General features: G+C 49.1%; 1 protein-coding gene across 22 annotated transcripts in view; it reads right to left on the reverse strand.

The window, feature by feature from the left end:
• The window catches only part of LOC103245184 (protocadherin gamma-C4), a 179,238-nt gene that overhangs the window by 8,577 nt on the left and 147,188 nt on the right, over positions 1 to 23,473 (reverse strand). For 20 of the 22 annotated variants that reach the window (XM_073010615.1, XM_073010611.1, XM_073010614.1 and 17 more), the window contains one exon: positions 9,533 to 9,591. In XM_073010615.1, the coding sequence (XP_072866716.1) occupies positions 9,533 to 9,591 (59 nt within the window). Of the gene's footprint in view, positions 1 to 9,532; positions 9,592 to 12,700; positions 15,337 to 16,789; positions 19,535 to 23,473 lie in introns of those variants that run through there. The other 2 variants (XM_038006787.2, XM_038006779.2) reach the window with 2 other exon arrangements.

Here is a 23,473-nt window from a genome sequence, read left to right on the forward strand (position 1 = left end):
CACTGCAACTGTTGTTGTGCCTGTCTGTTCCTCCACCATGCTGACTTCTGTGAGGTGGGGACTCCGCCTGCTTCCTACCGAAGCACCTAGCACAAAGCCTAGCACTTGGACCTCATTGAGACTTTTAGAAACTCCAAGTGTTGAAAAAACATGAAATGATTCATAATTTTAAAAAATACTAAACCATAAGAAGAACTCTACTTCTTAGAAGGTTCAGCTCTACTTGGATTTTTCCCATAGTGACAATTTCCATGATTTTTTTTGAATTTCCAAGGATGAAATTATTTCAATTTGCAGGGGAGTGTTGGCGGGAAGCAACCCTGGCACACACACAGTCTGCCCTTTAGGTAACTGTTTGACACCATCTGGCTCAGAGAAGTTTTTCAATATTTGTTGCCTGAATGAATGGGAAGAAGCCAGCAGAGACAGTTAAGTGACTGTAAGGTAATAAGAAGGGTTTGGCACCAGGGGAAAGGCTGTAGGGTAGGCCTTGAAGGCATGAAAATGTGTGCGTGTGTGTTTGCATATTTTGTCATGGTGGGTAAGCACAACCAAGAACTGCTTTACAATTTTTCCAAGGTCTGTCCCTGCTTTTGGTTTCACCCAATCTGGGATTCCCCATCCCTAAGTAGATGAAGTCAGCCTAAGAACAGACACAGGCTGCCGTGTGTGACCTCTATACCATCACAACAAACATAAAGCTAGGGTTGAAGGGGAAAGCAGGAATCTCAATTCTCCTTCCCAAAAGTGGGAAGAGTTGTAATTTTGTTTTCATTGATTCAACGATTATTTCTCTTTTCTTTTCTTTTCAACTAGAGTCTCGCTCTGTTACCCAGGCTGGAGTACGGTGGTGCGATCTCGGCTCACTGCAATCTGTGCCTGCCAGGTTCAAATGAGTCTCCTGCCTCAGCCTCTTGAGTAGCTGGGACTACAGGCGCATGCACGCCACCATGCCCAGCGAATTTTTGTATTTTTAGTAGAGACGGGGTTTCACCATATTGGCCAGGCTGCTTTCGAACTCCTGACCTCGTGATCCACTCGCCTCCGCTTCCCAAAGTGCTGGAATTACAGGTGTGAGTCACTGCATCCCTCCAACAATTATTTCTTGAGGAATTACTATGTACCAGACACAGAGCTAGGTATTGGGGTTATGGCTGTGAATACGATAGAAATTGTCCATCTTTACGGTGCTCATGGTGGGCACGGAGAGGCTGATTTTAAATAATTACACAGTATAGTAATTGCAGTTGTGACACTTGCCATGGGCTGTGTAAGGGGCTACCAGAGGGTATGAAGAGAGGCAGGGGCAGGCAGACCACGAGGTCAGGAGATCGAGACCATCCTGGTCAACATGGTGAAACCCTGTCTCAACTAAAATACAAAACAAAACAAAAAAAACTAACCGGGTGTGGTGGCACACGCCTGTAATCCCAGCTACTTGAGAGGCTAAGGCAGGAGAATCACTTGAACCTAGGAGGTGGAGGTTGCCACTGTACTCCAGCCTGGCAACAGAGCGAGACTCCCTCTCAAAAAAAAAAAAAAAAAAAAAAAAAGAGAGGCAGTGTTACGCAGCTCAGCCAGTCCAGGCTTCCCCGAGAGGAAAAGACAGTGAATTTAAATCTGAAGAAATTATCCAGGTAATTTTCAGAATACCAGCAAATACATGTAGAAGGAATGACAGAAAATCACTGCTTTGTAAAAACAGATACAGGCAAGGATTATCCGTGAATACTAAAATTGCATGAAGGGATGCCGCCTATCTCAAAGGCGGCATAAGTATGAGATTCACAGATTACTTATTAATCACAAATATTTTAAAATGTCTTTATAAAAATATATTTTTATAATGGAGAGATCTGGGACACTGTTTTCACCACGCGAACAAACTCAGCATCACTGACACTGGGACAGGCCGACGTTAGATGAGTCCCAGTGTGATGTCCCAGTGTGATGCTGTGGGAAGTATTCCTACCAAGGTGTGTAATCTGAATCTAACCATCAGAGAATAGCCAGCAAATCCAGGTTAGGGGACATTTTAAAGGACAACTGGCCTGGACTCTTTAAAAACATCCATGTCATTAAAAAATAAAAAGACTGGGAGCTGGATCCAGATTAAAGGAGAGGAAAGACATGACAACCAAATGCAATCTATGCTCCTTGATGAAATCCTGGATTTAAAAAAAAGAAAAAAAGGATAAAAGAACACACAGAACATTTATGAAAATCTGCTGGTGGATTCTATATTATTGTATTAATGTTAAATTCCTCAACTGAATATCTGGGGTCCTTACTTCCAGCCCGACTGAGCTCTTTGTGTGCCTGGCTGAGGGTGCAGGGTCAAGGCCAGGTGGTCTCAGCCCCAGGTGAAGGGGGTTAGTGGGAATAAAGTAGGGAGAGCAGGGAAGCAGGGAGGGGTTGCAGAGAGGAGAGCATGGGGGTTGTCAGGGACACAACGGGACCAGATGCCAGAGGTTAGGAGGATGACCTGTCATGGGGGGCAGTGGTATTGAGGGAATAAAGCTGAGTGGAAAAGTGGGCTTGGAACCATGATGGTCAGGAGTGTAAGGAGGAGTCCTGGGAAATGGTTGAAGATTGAGGGCCAAAGAGGTGGGTGGGCTGCCAACTCTGTGAAGCTGGGTAAGAGATGAGCAGATCTCATCTCTTAAAAAAGAGAGACCTCTTTTTTAACCATTTACTGAGAGCTTCCTATTCTAAGCTGACTGTGTAATACGTTTGCCTGTTTTATCCTCAGAACCACACTGCAGGTAAGTGTTATGATGATCTATATTTTCCAGCAGATGAAAACAGGGCTCAGAGAGGTTGAGAGACTATACCAGAGTCACACAGGTGGAACTGGTAGAGTTGCAACCTGAAAGCCAGCCTAATATGATTCCAGGGCCTATGGTCTTATACACAACAATGTACTGGGCTTCAGCACGGAGGCCTTAGAGCCCCAGCAGCAGATATAAGGGACTCTTCCAGGATTTGGGGAATAGTGAAAAGTAAAAATGGAAGAAATGGGCTACATTTAGTCAACAATTTTCCAAGCAGTGGCCTGTGACAGGACCTAGAATTTAAGAGATGATGAATATGATTCTTGTCCTAATGAGTTTGGGGGGTGTGTGTGTGTGTATGTGTGTGTGTGTGGTATAAGGGAATATCCCATAGACTGGGCTATAATAAAAGACTCCCTACATCATGCTCAAAAAACTGAGAAATCTAGGAAGTCACCCTGACAACAGCCTGAATTTAATTGTGTTAAAACGTAAATGAGGTTGGGTGCGGTGGCTCCCGCCTGTAATCCCAACACTTTGGAAGGCTGAGGCAGGCGGATCACGAGCTCGAGATCGAGACCATTCTGGCCAACATGGTGAAACCCCGTATCTACTAAAAATACAAAAATTAGCTGGGTGTGGTGGCGTGTGTCTGTAGTCCCAGCTACTCAGGAGGCTGAGGCAGGAGAATCGCTTGAACCCGGGAGGCAGAGCTTGCAGTTAGCCCAGATGGCACCACTGCACTCCAGCCTGGAGACAGAGTGAGACTCCATCTCAAAAAAAAAAAAAAAAAGTAAATGAATGTGTATGTTTTCCAATGTAGCAAAAGCCCATTAGCATTAGAAAAATAATATGTATATTCATATGAGGACTTATTCTGCAAAATAATATGTATATTCATATGAGGAGTTACTCTGCAAATGACTTGGGAAGAATTCTGAAAGACATGGGGAAATTCTCATGATACACTGCAAAGAAGAAAAAAGCTATAATTCTGACAGACAGTATGGCCTCAGTTGCTATTTTTAAAAAACTAGTAGGAAATGTACCATATGACTGGAAATAACAGTTCTTGATATGTGAATAAAGTGTCACATAAAAGTGTGACAAGTTTGTGAACAATTTATTTAGGTAAATGAGATTTTTTAAAAATGAAGCTTGTGCATGTTCTTTCATTACACAAAGAAAAGTTTAGAAAGATACATATGAAAAGGTAAGGATTCAACAAATAAACTGCAAAAATGGAAGATGGAGGGGGAAGTCTTTTACATTAAAAGAGCTTAAGATACTTAAGAGACACTCAGTCAAATATAAAATGTGGACCTTATATAAGAATCATCTGGCAGGGCAAGGTGGCTCACACCTGTAATCCCAACATTTTGGGAGGCCGAGGAGGGTAGATCACTTGGGGCCAGGGGTTCAAGACCAGCATGGCCAACATGGTGAAACACTGTTTCTACTGAAAATACAAAATATTAGCTGGATGTGGTGGTGCACACCTGTAATCCTAGCTACTCGGGAGGCTGAAGCATGAGAGCTGCTTGAACCTGGGAGGCGAAGGCTGCAGTGAGCCGAGATTGCGCCACAGCCTGGACAAGAGAGTGAGACTCTGTCTCCAAAGAAAAAGAAAGAAAGAAAGAAAAAAAAAACAAGAAAAAAAATCATCTGTTAAAGATGGTGGAGACCAAAATGAAATTACATGATGTCTGAGATTTGCTTCAAAAAAATCCAAGGAGAGGATAAGGGTAGGGATATAGGTGAAACAAGATAAGGCATTAGTTGAAGCTAGATAGTGGTCTCATACAGGTTCATGACACCATTCTTTCTACTTTTGTGTATATTTGAAATGTTCCATATTAAATTGTAGTTGGTAGTGGTTCTCCCTAGATTGTAAAATGATGGGTGGTTTTCCTTTTAATTTTTTTCTATTTTTCATGTTTCTATAACGAGCATGTACTGTTTTATAAGCAGAAAAAAATTAAGTTGCTATTTGTTTGTTGAATGACTGCCCAAACTGAGAGACAGGAGGGATACTGTCTCTCAGAGGAGGAGGGATGGTAGTGTGGAGCCATCAGAGAACAGGATGGGGACCAAATGGAGACTCTTTGTGCAGAGGCTGGGGACAGCTGCAGGGCAGGGCCTGGGTTACAGCCTAAGAAGGGGGAAATGGTTTGTTGGGCTCAGAGCTTGAGACAACAGCTATTGGGATCAGATACCCAAAGGATGACCTGAGAAGGGATAGTGGTGGAGAGAAGCATGTGCCAAGCAGGGACTTAAGAATGTAAGTCTTCTTCATTCTTTTCCCTTTCCCTCTTCTTTTTCTTTCTTTCTTTCTTTCTTTCTTTTTTTTTTTTTTTTTTTTTTTTTGAGATGGAGTCTCACTCTGTCATCCAGGCTGGAGTGCAGTGGTGCGATCTCGGCTCACTGCAACCTCTGCCTCCTGGGTTCAAGCGATTCCCCTGCCTCAGCCTCCCGAGTAGCTGGGACTACAGGTGCGCACCACCACTCCTGGCTAATATTTTGTATTTTTAGTAGAGACGGGGTTTCATCATGTTGGCCAGTTTGGTCTCAAACTTCTGAGCTCGGGTGATCCGCCCACCTCAGCCTCCCAAAGTGCTGGGATTATAGGCGTGAGCCACGGCGCCTGGCCAGGTCTTCTTCCTTCTGTCTAGGCAGTGTGACCCAGTGCTGACTTGAACTTGAACAAGTTTACTGAAGAACTCAACGCTACCCCTGCTTTGAAGCTGGTGTAGCTGACCAGACCAGGCTGGAGGGCAGTGGGCAAGATGGTGGGGAGGGAGTGAGGCAGGGCATCAACAGAAGATTGGAACCAGGGTTAGACTGAATGAAAGGAACCTCTCGTCTTCATCCCCTCACTCCAAGGCCAGGAAAGAGAAAACTCCGTGCCATTCCCTTGATCCCAGGAGGCCTCACCACAGGGCTTTTGTGTAGGCTTTCCCATTTGAAATGCTTTTCCTTCTGTGTAGGCAGTGTGACCCAGAGCTGGCTTGAACTTGAACTAAGTTTACTGAAGAACTCAGCACTAGCCCTGCTTTGAAGCTGGTGTGCTTGACCATCTGTAATGCTCTTCCTTCTTTTCTTCAGCTGGTTAATTTGTATTTGTCTTTCGATCTCAGCACAACTTCATTTCCAGGATGTCCTCCTGCTCCCTAAATCAAATCCCTATTATATGCCCACACCACCAGATACAATTCTACCTAGCACTATGACAGCTTCAGTCTCACATTTATTTCTGTAATTATTTGGTCAATATTTGTCTCCTTCAATGCACTGTAAGCTCCTTAAGGGCAGGGGCCTCCCACATCACAAACACTGCCTAGCTAACAGAAAGTGCTCACTGACCATTTGTTGAATGAATGAAGGAGAGAAGTTGAAGTTACTGGACTAGATCCTAGTGCTTATTTCATATTGACCACTTTGGAACCACTGAATCAAAAATGTGGCCAGGGGCAATGGCTCATGCCTATAATTCTAGCACTTTGGGAAGCTGAGGCAGGTGGATCAGTTGAGGTCGGGGAGTTTGAAACCAGCCTGACCGACATGGTGAAACCCATCTCTACTAAAAATACAAAAATGAGCTGGGTGTGGTGGCGCACACCTGCTGTCCCAGCTACTTGGGAGGCTGAGGCAGGAGAATCACTTGAATCTGGCAGGCAGAAGTTGCAGTGAGCTAAGATTGCACCGCTGTACTCCAGCTTGGGCAACAGAGCAAGACTCCGTTAAAAAAAAAAAAAAAAAAAAAAAAAAGTTTGTTGCGTCCCCCACAAGTTAACTAAGGAAGCAAAGAGAGGAGAGAGAGAGAGGTTCCGCACCTTCTCCTCCATATTTCCAAGAGCTCCCACATGTATTCCAGGCCACTAAGCCTCTCATCTGATGAAAAGGGAGTTGAGGCAGAGGTAAGGTGCTCATCCCAGAGGACACATGAGAGGCAGTTGGTGGGGCTTCCAGGTTCAACAGTGAATTCTGCTTCAAAGTCAGTGTATGGCTTGGGGTGGAGGTAGGTAGAGGGAACATAAATGGCCTAGAACTTCTCAATGTCACCTCCTCCTAGAAGCCTTCCCTGATCTTCCCCCCATTACACTCACATTGTTCTCTGCCTCTCAGAACTTACTATGATTTGTAGCTAGATTATTTTTTTTTTCATGATCTCAGCTCACTGCAATCTCTGCCTCCCGGGTTCAAGCAGTTCTCCTGCCTCAGCCTCCCAAATTGCTGGGATTACAGGTGCCTGCCACCACGCCCGGCTAATTTTTGTATTTTTAGTAGAGATGGAGTTTCACCATGTTGGCTGCCAGGCTAGTCTCAAACCCCCACCTTGTGGGGGTGATCCATCCACCTTGGCCTCCCAAAGTGCTGGGATTACAGGCGTGGGCCACAGTGCCCAGGCTTTTTTTTTTTTTTTTTTTTTTAAGTGTTACTTGTTGCAAATTTTCTGTCTCCACTGCTGGCCTGGAAGCCTGTGAGTTCCGGGATCACATCTACTTGTTCACTTTTTTTTTTTTTTTTTTGAGACAGAGTCTCACTCTGTCCCCCAGGCTGGAGTGCAGTGGCACAATCTCGGCTCACTGCAAGCTCCACCTCCCAGGTTCATGCCATTCTCCTGCCTCAGCCTCCTGAGTAGCTGGGACTACAGGCACCCGCCACCACGCCCGGCTAATTTTTTGAATTTTTGTAGAGACAGGGTTTCACCGTGTTAGCTAGAATGGTCTCAATCTCCTGACCTCGTGATCTACCCGCCTTGGCCTCCCAAAGTGCTGGGATTACAGGCATGAGCCACCGCGCCCGGCCTACTTGTTTACTCTTATAGCCCAATGTTTAACACAGGGCCCTGCTCATAGTAGATGCTCAATAAATATTTGTTGAATAAATGAATGAATGAATACATTAATGGCTTAATGGATAACTTATGAGAAGGTTGGCAAGGCCGGCTGGGAGAAGGACAATGGCTGGGGTCAAAGGAAGGGCAAGGGCAGCCCAAGGGCAAAAAGCCCAAGCCTTTTGATCTGCTGCTTTTTAAGGGGCTTCTAAGAAACGCTTTGCGTTCCTAAAATGGGTGACAGGACTATGCATGCCCAGGAGCTGGAATCTCTACCATACACCAAGGGCTCCTGGGTCCTTGTGGCAACAAGGGTATGGTTGGTTGTAGGATGGGGAGAGAGGATTCTTGGAAGCTCAGCATCTGTAGCAACTTGGCAAATGTGGACAGCAAGTACTCAACCATTGAGGAGGTAGGGTAAGGTGGCCCAAACTCCTGCTTCTCTCCCTGGGCTCTGAGACTCCTCCAGGCTCCTGACTTCTAACTGCCTGGCCCACAGCCTATCCCACTCTGCTCAGACCAACTGAAGGTCTTTCTGCAGAAGTTTCCCTCCCCTTCAGCCCGCAGGGGGTTCCTGTCTCAGCAGGAATTCATACCAGATTGAAATGAGCAGCTGGGGCTGCTTGGATGGGAGGGGGTGTGGTGGAGAGCTGTGATCAAAGGCTCAGTGTGTGAGGGGCAGGGAAGGAAGAGAGCGGGGTGGTGGTGGGTGGTGGGTGGGGAGTTGTGTGTGCTGGCTTGCCCACAAGCACAAAAAAATGAGAGAAGAGACAGAGGCTCAGAGAAAAAGATGAGATAAAAGAAAAAGAGAGATAAAGAAAGAGTAACAGAGAAAGAGGCAGAAAAAGACAACAGGCACAGAGAGATATACAGAGACAGAGGCAAAGAAAGAGATGCAGTGAGGCTGAGAACAGAGAGGAAAGCAGAAATAGTCACAGACAGAGAAACATAGAGGCTGGGGATAGAAGAACACAAGGCGCTAGGAAATGGTGAAAGGAGAAACAGAAAAGAGGTCCAGGAAAAGGACAGGGAGGCAGAGATAGAGAAGGAGAAAGCGACGAAGAGTCCTATGTAGTCACTCACTGCACATTAATTGAGCACTTATGCCATGGCAGGCACAGTGGGCGGCACAGATCGATGCAAGTAGACAAATGAAAGGGACTGAAGCTGAGGTGCAGCAATCAAGACCGAAGCTAAGACAGAGATGGAGAAGAGAGGGAGAGGCAGAGATTGCAAAGCGAGATAGAGACTGAGGGAATGACCCAGAGGTAAGAGAAAGTGGCAAAGACAGAAACTCAAGAAAAAGGGGCAGAGACACAGAGATTCCCACAGACAGAGAGGGCAGGACAAGTAGGGGCAGAGGACAGTGGGAGGAGCAGCCAGAGGGAGGCCTGCTCCATGCCCCACCCAGTCCTTCCTCAGTCCCACCTCCAGCTGTGCTGCCTCCACTCTCCCCAGGCTCCAATCAGCCTTGGCTCTGGAGGCTCTGGAGGAGGTGCTGACTGCAGACGGCCTCCTCCGGTCAAATGTTTTTCTGCCTGAGCCCCAGGTCAGAATGGAGCCCAGCTCAACTCAGAGGAGGGATTAGGCAGTACATGGGCATAGAAAGCCTCGCTTTCACCCAGAGACCAGCTTAAGACCACCTTTGGTTCCACAGTGCCCTCAGGGGATAGGAAAAGGTGCCGGTCGTGGGGAGGAGGGAAGGAGCAAGCATGTGAATTGAGCTTCCTGAAGAGTCAGGGCAGTCGCCTCTTTCTTCTGGGGTCTGTGTGCCAGCCCCCCCACACCAAGACCTCCCTGGGATCTCAAACTGAGGGAGAAGCCATTTGTAGCAAATGCTGAGCCCTCCCCCATCTCCTCCCACATCATCCCTGAGAAAATGCCGCAGAGAAGAGGGTGGGCTGGAGAATCAGTCACCTACCCGCTGGTGCCGGGTCTCTGGGCCTGAGAGAAACGCCAGTCCGTGTTGGGCGGGGCTTGCTGTGGAGAAAACAGAGGGAGAGGGGCTGAGTACCTATGAGAAATTAGAATGTCACCCGAGCCCCTAGGGATGGGCCAGGAGAGAAGGAGGGGAGCGGGCACAGAGAAGAAAACGGGCTAAGAGGGGGCAGGGGTGGACTCATCTCCAAAGACAAAATACACCTCAGGTCTCAGAGGTCTGAGGTACCAGAAACCAAGAGATAAATCACATTTCATCTGATCACAGTGAGCAAGCTCAGACTCCTTTCCTAAAGAAATGGCCCTTCCTCCCTGCCCCCAGAGTCAGAACTCCTGAGCCAAAATTCAAGGACTGAAGGCATCTTCTGTGGAACTGGTGGAAGAGGTGCAGAGAAATCCCCTGAAAGTGGCAGAGGAGGCTTTTCAATGATAATTCCACCAGGCCTAGAATGAGTTTATTCAACTCCTCAGCCACGAACAAAGCATCCTCTGCAGCAAGATGGCTGCTGCTCCTGGTAACCCTTTTGGTGCCAGGTTGTGCAGTGACACATTCACAGGGACACCTTCTCCGGGTCCTTGGCTCGCAAGGATCTCTTCCCACAGCTAAAGACATTATTAATTTGGGAGTCATGCCAGATTGGGCATTTGCATGGCATCCAAGTCCCGGGACACTTCTCACCCCTGGAACTCTGTGCCAGACAATGGTCTGTGACTAAGGAGAAGAGAACAAGGCTGCTCTGTCTGAGACAGAGAAAAATGGAAGGGATGCAGGGGGGAGGGATCCAGTTCCCATAACCTCCAAGCAGGGCCAACTAAGTCTCCAGGGCTCCCAAGGGGCTGATTTGTAGCCATCTCTCACATAGCTGAAGGTGTGGGGTTCTGGCCAGCCACTTCATTCCTCAGTCCCTTCTGGTCTTTCCAGGGGATGTGTTATCCCATCACACAATCTCATGGAGCACTCCTAGAGCCATCTCCTCACTGGTTCTGGGGTGGGCTGGTAATTAATACTCATACTTGCTCCCAGAAGTGCAGAGTGTGAGTATCTCAGATTACTCCAGGGAGAAGGAAGCTCCAGAACTGCCAGCGGCTCACTCTAAGGCCCACAGGTAGCAGTGATATGAGCAGAACCCAGAAACCTAGCATTCCAGGTACATCAGGAGTCACCAGCACCATTCTAGGGCTGCCATGGAGAAGGGCACAAGGATGGCCAGCCCTCAGCCACTGTATTCTTAGACACAGCAGAATCTACATGGAAATGCAATAATTGTGGTAGGAGGAAAGGGAGCTAGGGGAAACTCAACCTACGTAAGGATAACTGGCCAAGTTTGTGCTGTGGGAACTGCTCAGAAATAAGGAGCTGCAGAAGACTTTCCCCACATGTAAGGTCCTAAAAGGTAGGAACCCCACCCTTGCCCCATCCCAGCAGAAGCAAAATCCCAGCAAAGCCAACTCCCCTCTCCTGTCCTCAAGCTTTTAAAGTTCCAAGTGCCAAGAAATTAAAAACACAAATTCTGGAGTTAGATAGGGGTTAGAATCTCTCTTACTTGCTCTGTGAACTTGAGCAAGTCAGTTGACCTTTTTGAAGCTGTTATAAGAGAGGCATGTTAGTACCTAGCCAACAGCAATGGTGGGAAGAGCGAATGAGATGAGATGCTCAAAAGAGTTATATAGTAAGTTTCTCTCAATCAGTTATCAAATTCACCTGGGGATGTTTCAAACTACAGTTCTGATTCCCTAGGGGCAGAGTTAGGCATAGATATATTTTGAATAAAAGCTCCTAGAGTTGGGGAAACTTGTGTTTTTTACTACTGTAGTTTCCTCACACATAAGGGCACCCTGGCATCCGGCAGAGCCTACAGCTTTCCATCTGCCAGAGGAGAGAGGACTTGTTACAGTCTCAGATAGCTTGGTCACCTCCAAATCTCTGACCCTAGATCGCTGGGCACATTGTGATCACGACGGCGCCAAAAGCCTGTATCTCTGGACGTTGAGAGCCAGGGCGCTCCAGGCTTCCACTTCCTGCGGGAGGAAGGGGCCGCTCTTGCCACTGGAGTCCCAGGCCTGCTGTCCTATAGAGGCTCACTCACTCGCCCAAGGCCTCGGGCCACTGGGCAGCTCTGCCTGTCCGCCCGCTGGAGGCTTCTGGGTTGAGAGGTCGCCACCCTTGAGACGGAGCCCCGGCACCATCCGGACCTCTGGCCCAAGGGTCGTAGAGTCCCGCCCGCCTGATACTTTGAGCGCGGAGTCGCTCCAGCACTCCTGGCCCCGCGCCTAGCTCAGGCCGCCCCCAGACGACCCAGCCCAGCCCGGGGCCCAGGTGGGAGAGGTGAGAGGAGGCTCCGGAGTCCTCGCCTGGTCCTGGGCGGCCGCGATCTGGGACCCTCACTAAGGCGCGCACAATCTGCTACGAGTACCCCTGAGCCAGGCGGAGGGAACGGTCTCAGAGGGAGAACTGCGAGTGGGCCCGGACAGGCCTGTGAACCTGGCCGCGAGCGAGTGGCAGTGAAAGCTGGTATTCGTGTAAGCCCAAGTGCGAGGGGTGTGTGCGTGCGTCCGCGCATGTGTTGGCGGGGCGTGGCGAGCCCGTGCACCGTGCGTGGGCCGTGGGGGTGGCCTGCAGGGAGGATACGCATGAGCCCCGCGCGCACACCTAAGTCCTGCAGACAGATGCGGCTGGGTGATGCGGGAATAGAGAGGGTAACAGCGAAGTCACAGATGCTGGGGGTTGGGGAGAAATCGAAGAGGAAACCTCAAGACCGGCGAAGCGTGCGGGAGCCGGCGCCTAGGAGGCTGGCTGCATGGGTGGATCTGTGACTGCCTCCTCCCGGGACCCCCGACACCCGCGGAAATCGCTCGAAATTCACCGGAAGCTCGACGGGGGCCCCAGCCTTTTCTGAGTGTGGGGTGGGGGTCGGTCCCACCTCCCCTCGATCACAGTCGCCACCACCCCCGGTGCTCGGAGCCCCATCCCTTAATCGGCCACTCCTCTGGTTCCGCGCAAACGGTCCAATGATCCCGAGAATCGGGTGGAGCGCAGCCAGCGGCCGAGCCGCCCGGAGAGGAGTGGATGCCAGTTCAGTCCCTTATGAGGACGGGCGGCTTCTCTAGTGCCGCCCCCAGGGGTCGCCCGGGGCGGCGCCGAGCCCCTCACCTGGCTCCGCTCCCGCAGTGTATTAGAGCGGGACCGGATGGCGTCAGGCTCCAGCGCCAGAGCTGTGGGCTGCTGAACGCTGAGGGGTCTTAGAAAAGTGAAGTCACTGCCGTCCGAGGCCGGTGAAAAGCACGTCCTGTAGCAGTGGCTCTGCGAGTCTGTGGGCCGCAGCGTCACCTCCATGTACTTGAGCGTGCCGTCCGAGCTCACTTGCAGGTTGGGGCTGGACTGCTTATAGAAGTCCCGGGAGGGTGAGTCCTGGCGCCTGCAGCACTGCCCTCCACCCCCGTCCCTGTCTGCGTTCCCCTGAAGGCACTTAGCTGACAGAAAGGTGAAGGTGACTAGGGATAAGAGACTGACGGTCGCTAGAGCCACAATGAGGTAAAGCGTAAGGTCTGAACGCTCAGGAGGGTGTTTGAGAAAGTCACTGGATTTGGGCATTTCCTCAGGGTCCTCATCCTCCAGAACCAGCAGCACTGTGGCTGTGGAGGACAGTGAAGGGTCACCATTGTCCCTCACCAGGACTACCACCTGCTGGGTGTCAGAGTCATCCTCCAGTAAGGCCCGGGCTGTGCGCACCTCACCAGTGTGTGTAGACACGAGGAAGAGTCCTGGGGCTGTGGACTGTGGCAACAGTGAGTAGGAGAGCCACGCATTGTGGCCTGCATCAGCATCCACGGCTGTCACCTTGGTGACCAAGGAGCCAGGAGGAGCAGAGCGAGGGAGACGCTGGGGGGCTGAGTGTTCCCAGCCTGGCCGTGGGTGCAGCACAGCTGGGGCATTATCATTCTCATCCAGGACAAACACGTGCAGAGATGTGTTGGCATGCAATGGGGGAGAGCCAGAGTCTCGAACCCCCACCACAATCTGCAGCATCTGTAGCAATTCATAGTCAAAGGTACGCTGGGCAAACACCCGTCCATCCTCTGGGTTGACATACACGAAAGAGGAGGCTGGGGCTCCCTGAATCTGATTTCCTACAATGGAGTAGGTGAGGCGGGCATTATCCCCACTGTCTGGATCTGAGGCAGCCACAGTGCAGAGAAGGGAGCCTGGAGGCCGGTTTTCTAGGATGTAAGCAGTGTAAAGCTGCTGGTTGAAGTGGGGTGCATTGTCATTAACATCTGAAATGTTGAGCCTGATGGTGAGATGTTTGTGCAGGGGAGGTGAACCAGCATCGCTGGCCAGCAGCTCGATAGTATAGTGGGATGTGGCCTCCCGGTCCAAAGGCTGGCTGGTTAGCAGCGAGTAGTGGTTCTCAGAAGGCTTAATCTGAAATGGCAGGTCCGGAGAGATATCAAGGCTCACTTCACCATTTCTACCTGAGTCTCGGTCTCGCACATTAAACAACCCCACTACTGTGCCTACTGGTGTGCTCTCTAGGACAGGGTTGGCCAAAGAGGCCAATAGCACTTCTGGGGCATTGTCATTGACATCCCCCACATCCACTTGAATCACACAGTGGCCCTCCATGGCAGGCTGTCCCTGGTCACGGGCTCTTGCATGAATTTCATAGAAACTTGACTCCTCAAAGTCTATGGGACCCAACACATGGATTGCCCCACTGCTAGGGTCTAGGCCAAAGAGGTTCCTCACTGCCTCAGATGTGTGGTCTCCAAAAGAATAGTCTAGTTGACCGTTGGTGCCCTCGTCTGGATCAGTGGCATTGAGGCGGAGCAGCAGAGTACCAATGGGTGCATTCTCTGGGATTCCCACACGTAGAACTGAGGATTGGAAGGTTGGAGCATTATCATTGATGTCCAGCACGATGACAGAGATAAGGGTGGTCCCTGAGCGGGCTGGGGTCCCCCCATCCACAGCAGTAAGCACCAGCTGATGTCTTGTCTGGGCTTCACGATCCAGCTGCTGCTCTAGCACTAGCTCTGGGAATGGTTTCCCATCTTTTAGGGTCTTCACATTCAGAGAGAAGTGGCTGTTGGGGCTTAGAGTGTAAAAGCTCACGGTATTGGTGCCCACATCCGGATCCTGGGCACTGTCCAATGGGAATCGTGCCCCAGGTGCTGCTGATTCTGAGATGCGCATCTCTCGCTCATGGGTAGCAAAGCTAGGAGAGTTATCATTGAGATCCAGGATCTCTACCTCTACACGGATTAGCTCCAGGGGGTGTTCAGTCACCACCTGCACTGGCAGCAGGCAGCTGGTGCTGGCTCCACATAGGCTTTCTCGGTCAATCTTCTGATTCACTGCCAGGGCACCACTCATCAAGCTCAGGGAAAAATAGCGCCCATTCTCCTCAGAGCCCAACTGCAGCCGCCGGCTCAACAGATCTGTCATCTTTAAGCCCAGATCCTGAGCAACATTCCCCACCAGCGTCCCCGGCTCAGACTCCTCCACCACTGAGTAACGAAGCTGCCCAGACACCCAGCCCCAGCAGCACAAGGACAACATGCACAGCACTTGCCATTTCCCAGCGAGCTGTGGGGGTGTCTTGTGCCCCATGACCCAGAAGTCCCTTCGTGGAGAGTAAGTCTGTGCTGTCCTGTCTCCAAGGTAGACGCAGGGCTTGGAATGCAGCAGCTGAAGTCTCTTATGTCTCCTTCTAGCCTCTTAAAAACTGCTCGGAGCTTTGCCTGCCTGCAGCAGTTCTTCTTAGTCACTGGGTGGCGGGGGTGGGCGGTGGGGAGGGGAGCTGAATTTGAGTGGAGCTGGGGAGCTGGAGGAGGAGAGGCGGGCTGGAAGAGCAGATCTCCCACCTCAACTCTGAGTCTGATTGGCCAAAAAGTCTATGTGTTCTCAACCAATTATGAAGTCTCCTCAAGCCTGGAAACCTTGGGAACACAGGCTGCAAATCTGTGTCACAGAAGCTTCCTACCTCCCCACTCATTTCGTGCTGCAGGTTGATTCAGCCCCCTTGGCAGCAAAGTTTGACAGCTCAGATGGTGCTCAACAGGGAAGACAAAGTGATACAAAACTCCTCAGCGTTCTGTCCCAGCAACTTCCTGCATGACTTCAGAAGCTTCCACCACTTTGCTTGAACCAGCAAAATCTTGTCCTTCTGGGAGAGGCAAAGCCCATGTATTCCCCCTCCCTCCCCCATCCTGCTGAATGCTGCTAAGGTGAGAGAAAAGATTAGTAAGAACCTTGTAAAGTCTTGCCCTGACTCTCCAGCAATGCTTTGAGGAAATCTCAATGTCAGCTGACATGGGACTTAGCTTTTCTGACACCCCAGACCCCAAATGTGGAATGAGTGTTACAGTTTTTGGGTAGGGGAACATTTCTGGGGCTGAATCAGGTCACCCAGGACAGTGGTCAGAGGCCAAGCATGGATGGCCTCTAGGTTTCATGGTTTCACCAAATTCAGGAGAGCTCAACTTAAAGATACACAGGGTGGCTGTTTCTATGAATCAGCCAACTGTAAACCAGTTTTCTGTCATAAGTGATTTCACTTACTGCTTTTTTCCAAAGGTGATGACCAGCCCGCCCCAACCTTCCAATTTATTGCATCTAGTTCAAATCCCCAGTAGGGACTTTATCCGAGTCCTAAGATCCAGACCAAAAGATCTGTGCTACCAACCACTCTGATGTGTGCCTCTCTATTCCTTTAGTTCTCTCCTCTTTCTGCTGTATGCTATGTTTCAGATAGAGAGGTCCCTTCACAGTGTACTAGATACTGTGAGACAAAGATTTTATTTCCCCTCAATCCCTTGGGAAATGGTAACCTAGAGTTAAGGTACTTCAGAATCTGATCCCCTCTTTCAGGAATAGTAGAGAAAACAGCCACCTTTGTCCAAGTGACTGCCTGGTGCACTGCACCCTGTGCACTGTAGCCTTCTGTGCTCCCACATTCCATCAGCATGCTTCCACAACAGCCTGGCTCTTGATCACCAATTACTTTCATTTCTGACTCAGATATAGGCATGACCCACCCCCAGTGCTAAATTGTGACAACTCTAGTTAATTCATAAAACAGTTACAAAGCACAGCGTCTACCACATAGTTACCTCTCACAAAAATGGTGACATCACTATGGGCTCTTACTGAGAGGCCAGTACTCTTTAGGACATGGCCTAGCCACATGCCTGGATCAGAATAACTCTCAAGCATTGGTTGAGCCTGCAAAGGTCTCACCTCTAGCCCATAGAGAAGATCAGAGGGTGGGCAGCTTGGGCGAACAGGTTCCCCTGCCATAGGTGCACTGGGTGACTTCACCATCATGAAGCTATCACTCCGAGTGGGTGCAGAAGCCAAGGGTGTACAGCCGTGAGAGTGGCCTCCCACATCAACAAACTTGATAGGGTCATCTGACCCTAGCTGGATTCGGAGGATCCCATTGGAAGGGGGAAGCCCCTCCCTCCTTCGAGATCTGGTGAGACAAGCACAGGTGCCCGCAGGAAAGCAGGTCACTCCGCAGGCTGCCCCACGAAGGCACTTAGAGAGTAGTGCCACGAATGAGCCAAAGGAGACAAAGCAAATTGCCACTAGGGACACAGCCAAGTAGAGAGTTAGATGAGATTCTCCTTCCCTTGGAGCTGAAGATTCTCGAAGATCTGGGACAACTGGGTGTGTGTCTTCCTCTAAGGACACTAAGAGAGTAACAGAGGTAGAGAGTGGTGGACTACCACTATCCTTTACCACAATGACCAGCTTCTGTGGTGGGAGGTCAGCTGGGATGGGAACAGCCGTCCGCACCTCCCCAGCATATCGAGAGACTGCAAACAGGCTGGGATCTGGGGCCTCCAGGAGCTGATAGGAAACCCAAGCATTGTAACCTGAATCCAGGTCCACAGCAGTCACCTTTGTGATTAGGTGGCCAGCACCAACTGATGGAGGCAGTGCTTGGGGACATAAGGAACCAGGCCGGGCCCGAGGACGGAGCACAGCTGGGGCATTGTCATTGAGGTCCAGTACAAATAGACGAACTGTCACAGTGCTGCTAAGGGGTGGATTGCCCCGATCCCGGGCCTGCACCTCAAACTGCAGTGTCTGGGTTTGCTCATAGTCAAAGGATCGAGTAGCATGAACAGCTCCTGTCTGGGGGTTCAGAGAGATGAAGGAGGAAGCTGACACATCTCGATTCCTGGGCTCCAGGAGTGAGTAGGAGATAAGCGCATTCAAGCCAGAGTCTGGGTCAGAAGCTGCAAGGGAGCAAAGCAGGTCCCCTGGGCGATTGTTCTCAGGAACAAACACCTCATGTGACCTCTGAAAGAAAGAGGGTGGATTATCATTCACATCTGAAATATTGAGAAAAATAGTTCTGTGGGTACTGAGAGGAGGGTTCCCAGCATCAGAAGCAGTGACCATGATGTCATAGCTAGATTTGGCCTCTCTATCTAAGGGTCCAGCAGTTACCAGGGAGAACTGGTTCCTGAAGGCAGACTTGAGGGCAAATGGCAAGTGGTCAGGAATGCGGAGGCTCACATCTCCATTTGACCCTGAGTCCGGATCCTGCACACTGATAAGTGCCACCACAGTGCCAGGTTCTGCACTCTCGGGGAGGGTTCCAAGCTCTGAGGTCACTGTGATGTAAGGGGCATTGTCATTTACGTCCAGCAGATCCACTCGAAGGCTGCAATGTTGCTCCATGGCTGGAGAACCCCCATCGCGAGCCCGCACATCAAATTCATAGTAATTCTCACTCTCAAAGTCTAGGGGCCCCAAAAGAGTAAGCTTTCCAGTAGTGGGGTGCAGGCTAAAGAGGTTTCTTACACGATCAGGGGTATGACCACTGAAATAAAAGGTGACGTTACCACTGGGACCCAGGTCCGGGTCGGAGGCATTGAGCTGGATGAGCACCATGCCCGCTGGTGCGCTCTCCAACACACTAATCCTGTAGCTGGATTGCTGGAAGGCTGGGGCGTTGTCGTTTACGTCCAGCACGGATACCCGGAGCTCTGCGGTGCCAGATCTCGGCGGGTTCCCTCCATCTACAGCAGTCAGCACCAGGCGGTAGTCCGATTGCTTCTCTCGATCCAAAGGCTTCTCCAGGAGCAGCTCTGGGACCAGGCTGCCGTCGCTGCGCTTCTTCACATCCAGCGCAAAGTGTTCATTGGAGCTCAGCCTATAGCTGCTAATCGAATTGCTCCCCACATCTGCATCCTGAGCCTTTTCCAACGGGAAACGCTGTCCTGGAGGAGCTGCCTCCCCAATTTCCAAGTCCAGCTGCTGCCGCGGAAAACGGGGGGCGTGATCATTCACATCTACGATCTCTACCTCTGCTCGGTACATTTCCAAAGGACCTTCGGTGACAAACTCCAGGGGCACGATGCAGCTGGCACTGAGCCCACACAGTGCCTCTCGGTCGATTGGGTTTTTGATGAGCAGGGCTCCGCTGTCCAAATCCACACGGAAGTGTCTTTGGTTCACCTCTCCAGCGACCTGCAGCCTGCGAGCTGACAGACTGTCCGTATCCAGCAGGAAATCTTGGGCGACATTCCCTACAAAAGTCCCTTCCTGTGACTCCTCTGGGACCGGGTAGCGGATCTGCCCACAAACGTAACCCAGGTGGTAAAAGAGGAACAAAAGGGTAGCCCACCGCCAGATTTCTGTCCAGCTTCTCACCTTGAGGAGCATTGCTGCCGCCCGCTAATTCTCTACTTGCTCTTGAGACGCGGATGAAGCCGACCCGCCCCAAACAACCACAGCAGCTGGAGACACCTATCTCGCTTTCCCCGCGCCAGCTCTGGCGCGGCTCGGCCGGCGCCGCAAGGGTTACGCGCCGTTTTTGCTGGTGGCGGGGTAGATTTGTCTGCCTTTCACCACCCGATTGGCAGACAGCGGCTCCTGGGCTCAGCCAATAGGCTGAACAGAGAACGTCCCAACAGCAGCAGGGTTAATGCGTCGCAGCATTGAAGGGGAAAAAGCCCACCCTATCCTCCTCGCTCCCCCACCCCCCAAAAACCCCAGCCTATCTTTTCGCCTTCCTCCCGCTCAACGGCATGTCTTTCCACGGGTTGTTACCTCTGTGGGGAGGCAGACAACATACATGGTTTTTCTTTTTTTCCTAACACATCAACTGACCCCGCCCCTTTTCGGCGGGGAAAACAGCCACAGCCTGAGCCCTAGCAACCTGCGGCCCACTGAGAGGGAGAGTAGCCATTGGAGAGTGGTCACTTTGTTCAAGCCAGTGTTGTCATCAACCAGTATTCTAAACGAGTAGCTTCCGTCTCAGTCTGATTGTATTAGAGCAACTGCTAATTAGAACCACTGCCATATACTCAAAACTCTGCCCTTCTGCAGAATATTCAGAAACAGATCCATCTCTTTGCAGAAAAGGCTTACACATTAATGTAGCAAATTAAATTTATGCAGTACACGTTTTCATTGTAACAGGAGGCACAGCTGAAACCAAACCTCTCTTATTCAGACATTTGCTAGTGATACACTAGATACACTAAATTACCATTCATTGATTTCAAGGACAGTATGGAAGCTGGGTGGAGGAAGCCAGGAGAGGGAGATGTTTCAAAACAGTAAAGAATCAATGTGTCTGGGAGGTGCTAAGGACCAGATCTCTTTACCTGGCAGAATGTTAATGTTCACAGATTTAATAGCTTCCTTGAATGATTGAGATCAGCTACCAATAGCATTGTGCCTACAAATTCCCTTTATTTGACACCAAGGTATTCTGGATATGTTGTTAATTACCAACAAAGACCATTTCAAAAGAGCAAGCTTTCCACTTAGCCCCAGACCTCTTGGAACTGGAGACTTGATCTCACCCCACCCCCACCCTCATCCAGACCTCCCAGCAACCTAGCTACTCCCTTGCACAAGCATAGAAACAGCACACTTCACACTGTAGGTACGTGCAACCTGCAATCTGAGTGGGAAACATACCAGAGCACAGAGAAAGAGAAAAATCCATCCAATCTGGACATGAAATTTCTTAATTCAATGAAGTCCTTACCTAGGTTACACTGGCTGCCAAAAAAAGCAGCAACAACTGGAGTTCTTATCCTTCCCCAATATTTTTCCAAGCCTCAATCTTCAGGAATATCCTTTTGACTATGATGGGAACCAATATTCTGGTGTCAAAGAGAGGAATCTGGCTTTCTGTGTTCTTTTACACACACACACACACACACACCCTTTCTATCTTCTCCCATGGGAATGACTGAGGTGTAAACCAGCCTGATCTATTAGGTGTATATGTCAGAATTCACTGTCTCTGTGAATGGCACTGTCATCCACCCAGCTGCCTTAGTCAGAATCTAGGGGGATCAACCTTGACTCATCCCTGTCCCTCACTTCCTATATCATGTCAATCAACAAGTCCTGATGATTTTACTGTAGTCATCTCCCTCCATCTGTACTGCCACTGTGCTGGTTCAAGCATTTATCAATCTTCTCTTCAAATACTGCAATAGCTTTCAAACTGATCTCTTTGCCTCCAGTCCCAATGTCCCCAGTCCCTTCACTTATGACTGACAGAATAATCTTTCTAAAACAAACAAACAAAAAACTCATGATATCATAGGTATATCAGTTCAAAATTCTTCAATGACTCTCATCTATATGGAATAAAATAAAAACTCCTTGGCATGGCCTAAAGGTAACTCAGGATCTAACTCCTGCCTACTTGCTTCACCTTATCTCCTACAAAGGCTGTCTGTTTTACACACACTTTTTTTTTCTTTCGAGATGGAGTCTCTCTCTGTCGCCCAAGCTGGAGTGCAGTAGCCTGATACCACCTCACCGCAACCTCCGCCTCCCGGGTTCAAGCAATTCTCCTGCCTCAGCCTCCCAAGTAGCTGGAATTACAGACACCCGCAACCACACCTGGCTAATTTTTTGTATTTTTAATAGAGATGGGTTTTCACCATGTTGGCCAGGGTGATTTCGAACTCCTGACCTCAAGTGATCTGCTCACCTTGGCCTCCCAAAGTGCTAGGATTATAGGCATGAGCCACCATACCCGGCCACACACACAGTTTAAAGTTCAGCGATAATGAAATACCATAATCACTCTGCATGGAATTTCTTGCAATGGCCCCTCCCTGCCCTGTCCCTTCCCCTCTACTATCTGACAAACTACTACTCAACCTTTAGTTCATAGCTCAAGCATCACCACCTCTATCATTTCTTCCTGGTTTTCCCAGGCTGATTTAGGTGTTTCTTCCCATTTTGTCCCACTGCATCTTATATTATGCAGATCTCCATTTTTTTTTTTCTTTTTTCTTGTCTGTCTCATATTGTACTCTGGGAACCAGAATGATATCTTTTAATTGTTTACAGTGTCTGGCACATAGGGATGCTAATAATGGTGAATATCAGTATTATCATTTTTAGTTCAAAAAATAGTTATTGCTCTGTACAGGGACTTTATATGCATTACTTTTCATTCTCACAACAAGTTTGCAAAGTAGATATTCTCTTTATTTTATAGATGAGGAAACTGGAGTTTAAAGAGATTAAAAGACTTATCTAAAGCTAAACAACTAATATGTACAATACTATACTTATATTGGCAATTTCACACCAAAACAAGTACCCAGTCTGTTTTACTAGACACTAGAGCATCATAAAGCCTTAATCTTACATATATTTGACTTGACCTTTTTATGCCAGCCATATGATTCTCCCATCTCTAGATTTTTTTTTTTTTTTTTTTTTTTTTTTTTTTGAGATGGAATGAGTTTTGCTCTTGTTGCCCAGGCTGGAATGCAACAGCATGACCTTGGCTCACTGCAACCTCTGCCTCCCGAGTTAAAACAATTCTCCTGCTTCAGCCTCCCAAGTAGCTGGGATTACAGGCACCTGCTACCACACCTGGCTGATTTTTTTTTTTTTTTTTTGAGATGGAGTTTCGTTCTTTCACCCAGGCTGGAGTGCAGTGGCATGATCTCGGCCCACTGCAACCTCCACCATCAAGCGATTCTCCTGCCTCAGCCACCACACCTAGTGAATTTTTGTATTTTTAGTAGAGATGGGGTTTCACCATGTTGGCCAGGCTGGTCTCGAACTCCTGACCTCGTGATCCACCCGCCTCTGCCTCCCAAAGTGCTGGGATTTCAGGTGTGAGCAACGAGGCCCGGCCTGATTTTTGTATTATTAGTAGAGATGGGTTTCACCATGTTGGCCAGGCTGGTCTTGAACTCCTGGCCTCAGGTGATCCACTGACCTCGGCCTCCCTGAGTACTGGGAGCCATTACAGGCGTGAGCCACTGAGCCCAGCCTCATCTCTAGATTTGTATTGAGATATAATTCACATACCATACAAATCACATATTTAAAGTGTACAATCTGATAGTTTTCAGTGTATTTACATATACTAAACTGATGCAGTCATCACCACAATCTAATTATACAACAACTTTGTCACATCCCTCCAAATACAACCCAATACCTATTGAACAGCTGTAGATGTTTAAAGAATAGTTGCCCAGGTGCTAGTGGTTTAGGAAGGTTTTTCCCTTAGATGACTGAAATACCATTTTATGTCTTCCTACAGTGATCTTTTAGAGCTATTCTATGTAATACTTTAAGGCTAGGAGACCTTACTATATTTTTTAAAAAATTGGGCCTAGCCCAATAAAGCTGGATCCTGGTTCTGAGAATACCAGAATAACACTTTGCTTCACAAATATGCTAAACGATGGATTGGCAGGTTCTAGAGTACTGTTTTTCTTTTTTCTTTCTTTCTTTCTTTCTTTCTTTCTTTCTTTCTTTCTTTCTTTCTTTCTTTCTTTCTTTCTTTCTTTCTTTCTTTCTTTCTTTTTTTTTTTTTTTTTTCTGATGGAGTCTCACTCTGTCGCCCAGACTGGAGTACAGTTGTGTGATCAGGGCTCACTGAAACTTCCGCGTCCTGGGTTC

This window comes from Chlorocebus sabaeus, chromosome 23, assembly GCF_047675955.1.
Source record: "Chlorocebus sabaeus isolate Y175 chromosome 23, mChlSab1.0.hap1, whole genome shotgun sequence".
Classification (NCBI taxonomy): Eukaryota; Metazoa; Chordata; class Mammalia; order Primates; family Cercopithecidae; genus Chlorocebus; species Chlorocebus sabaeus.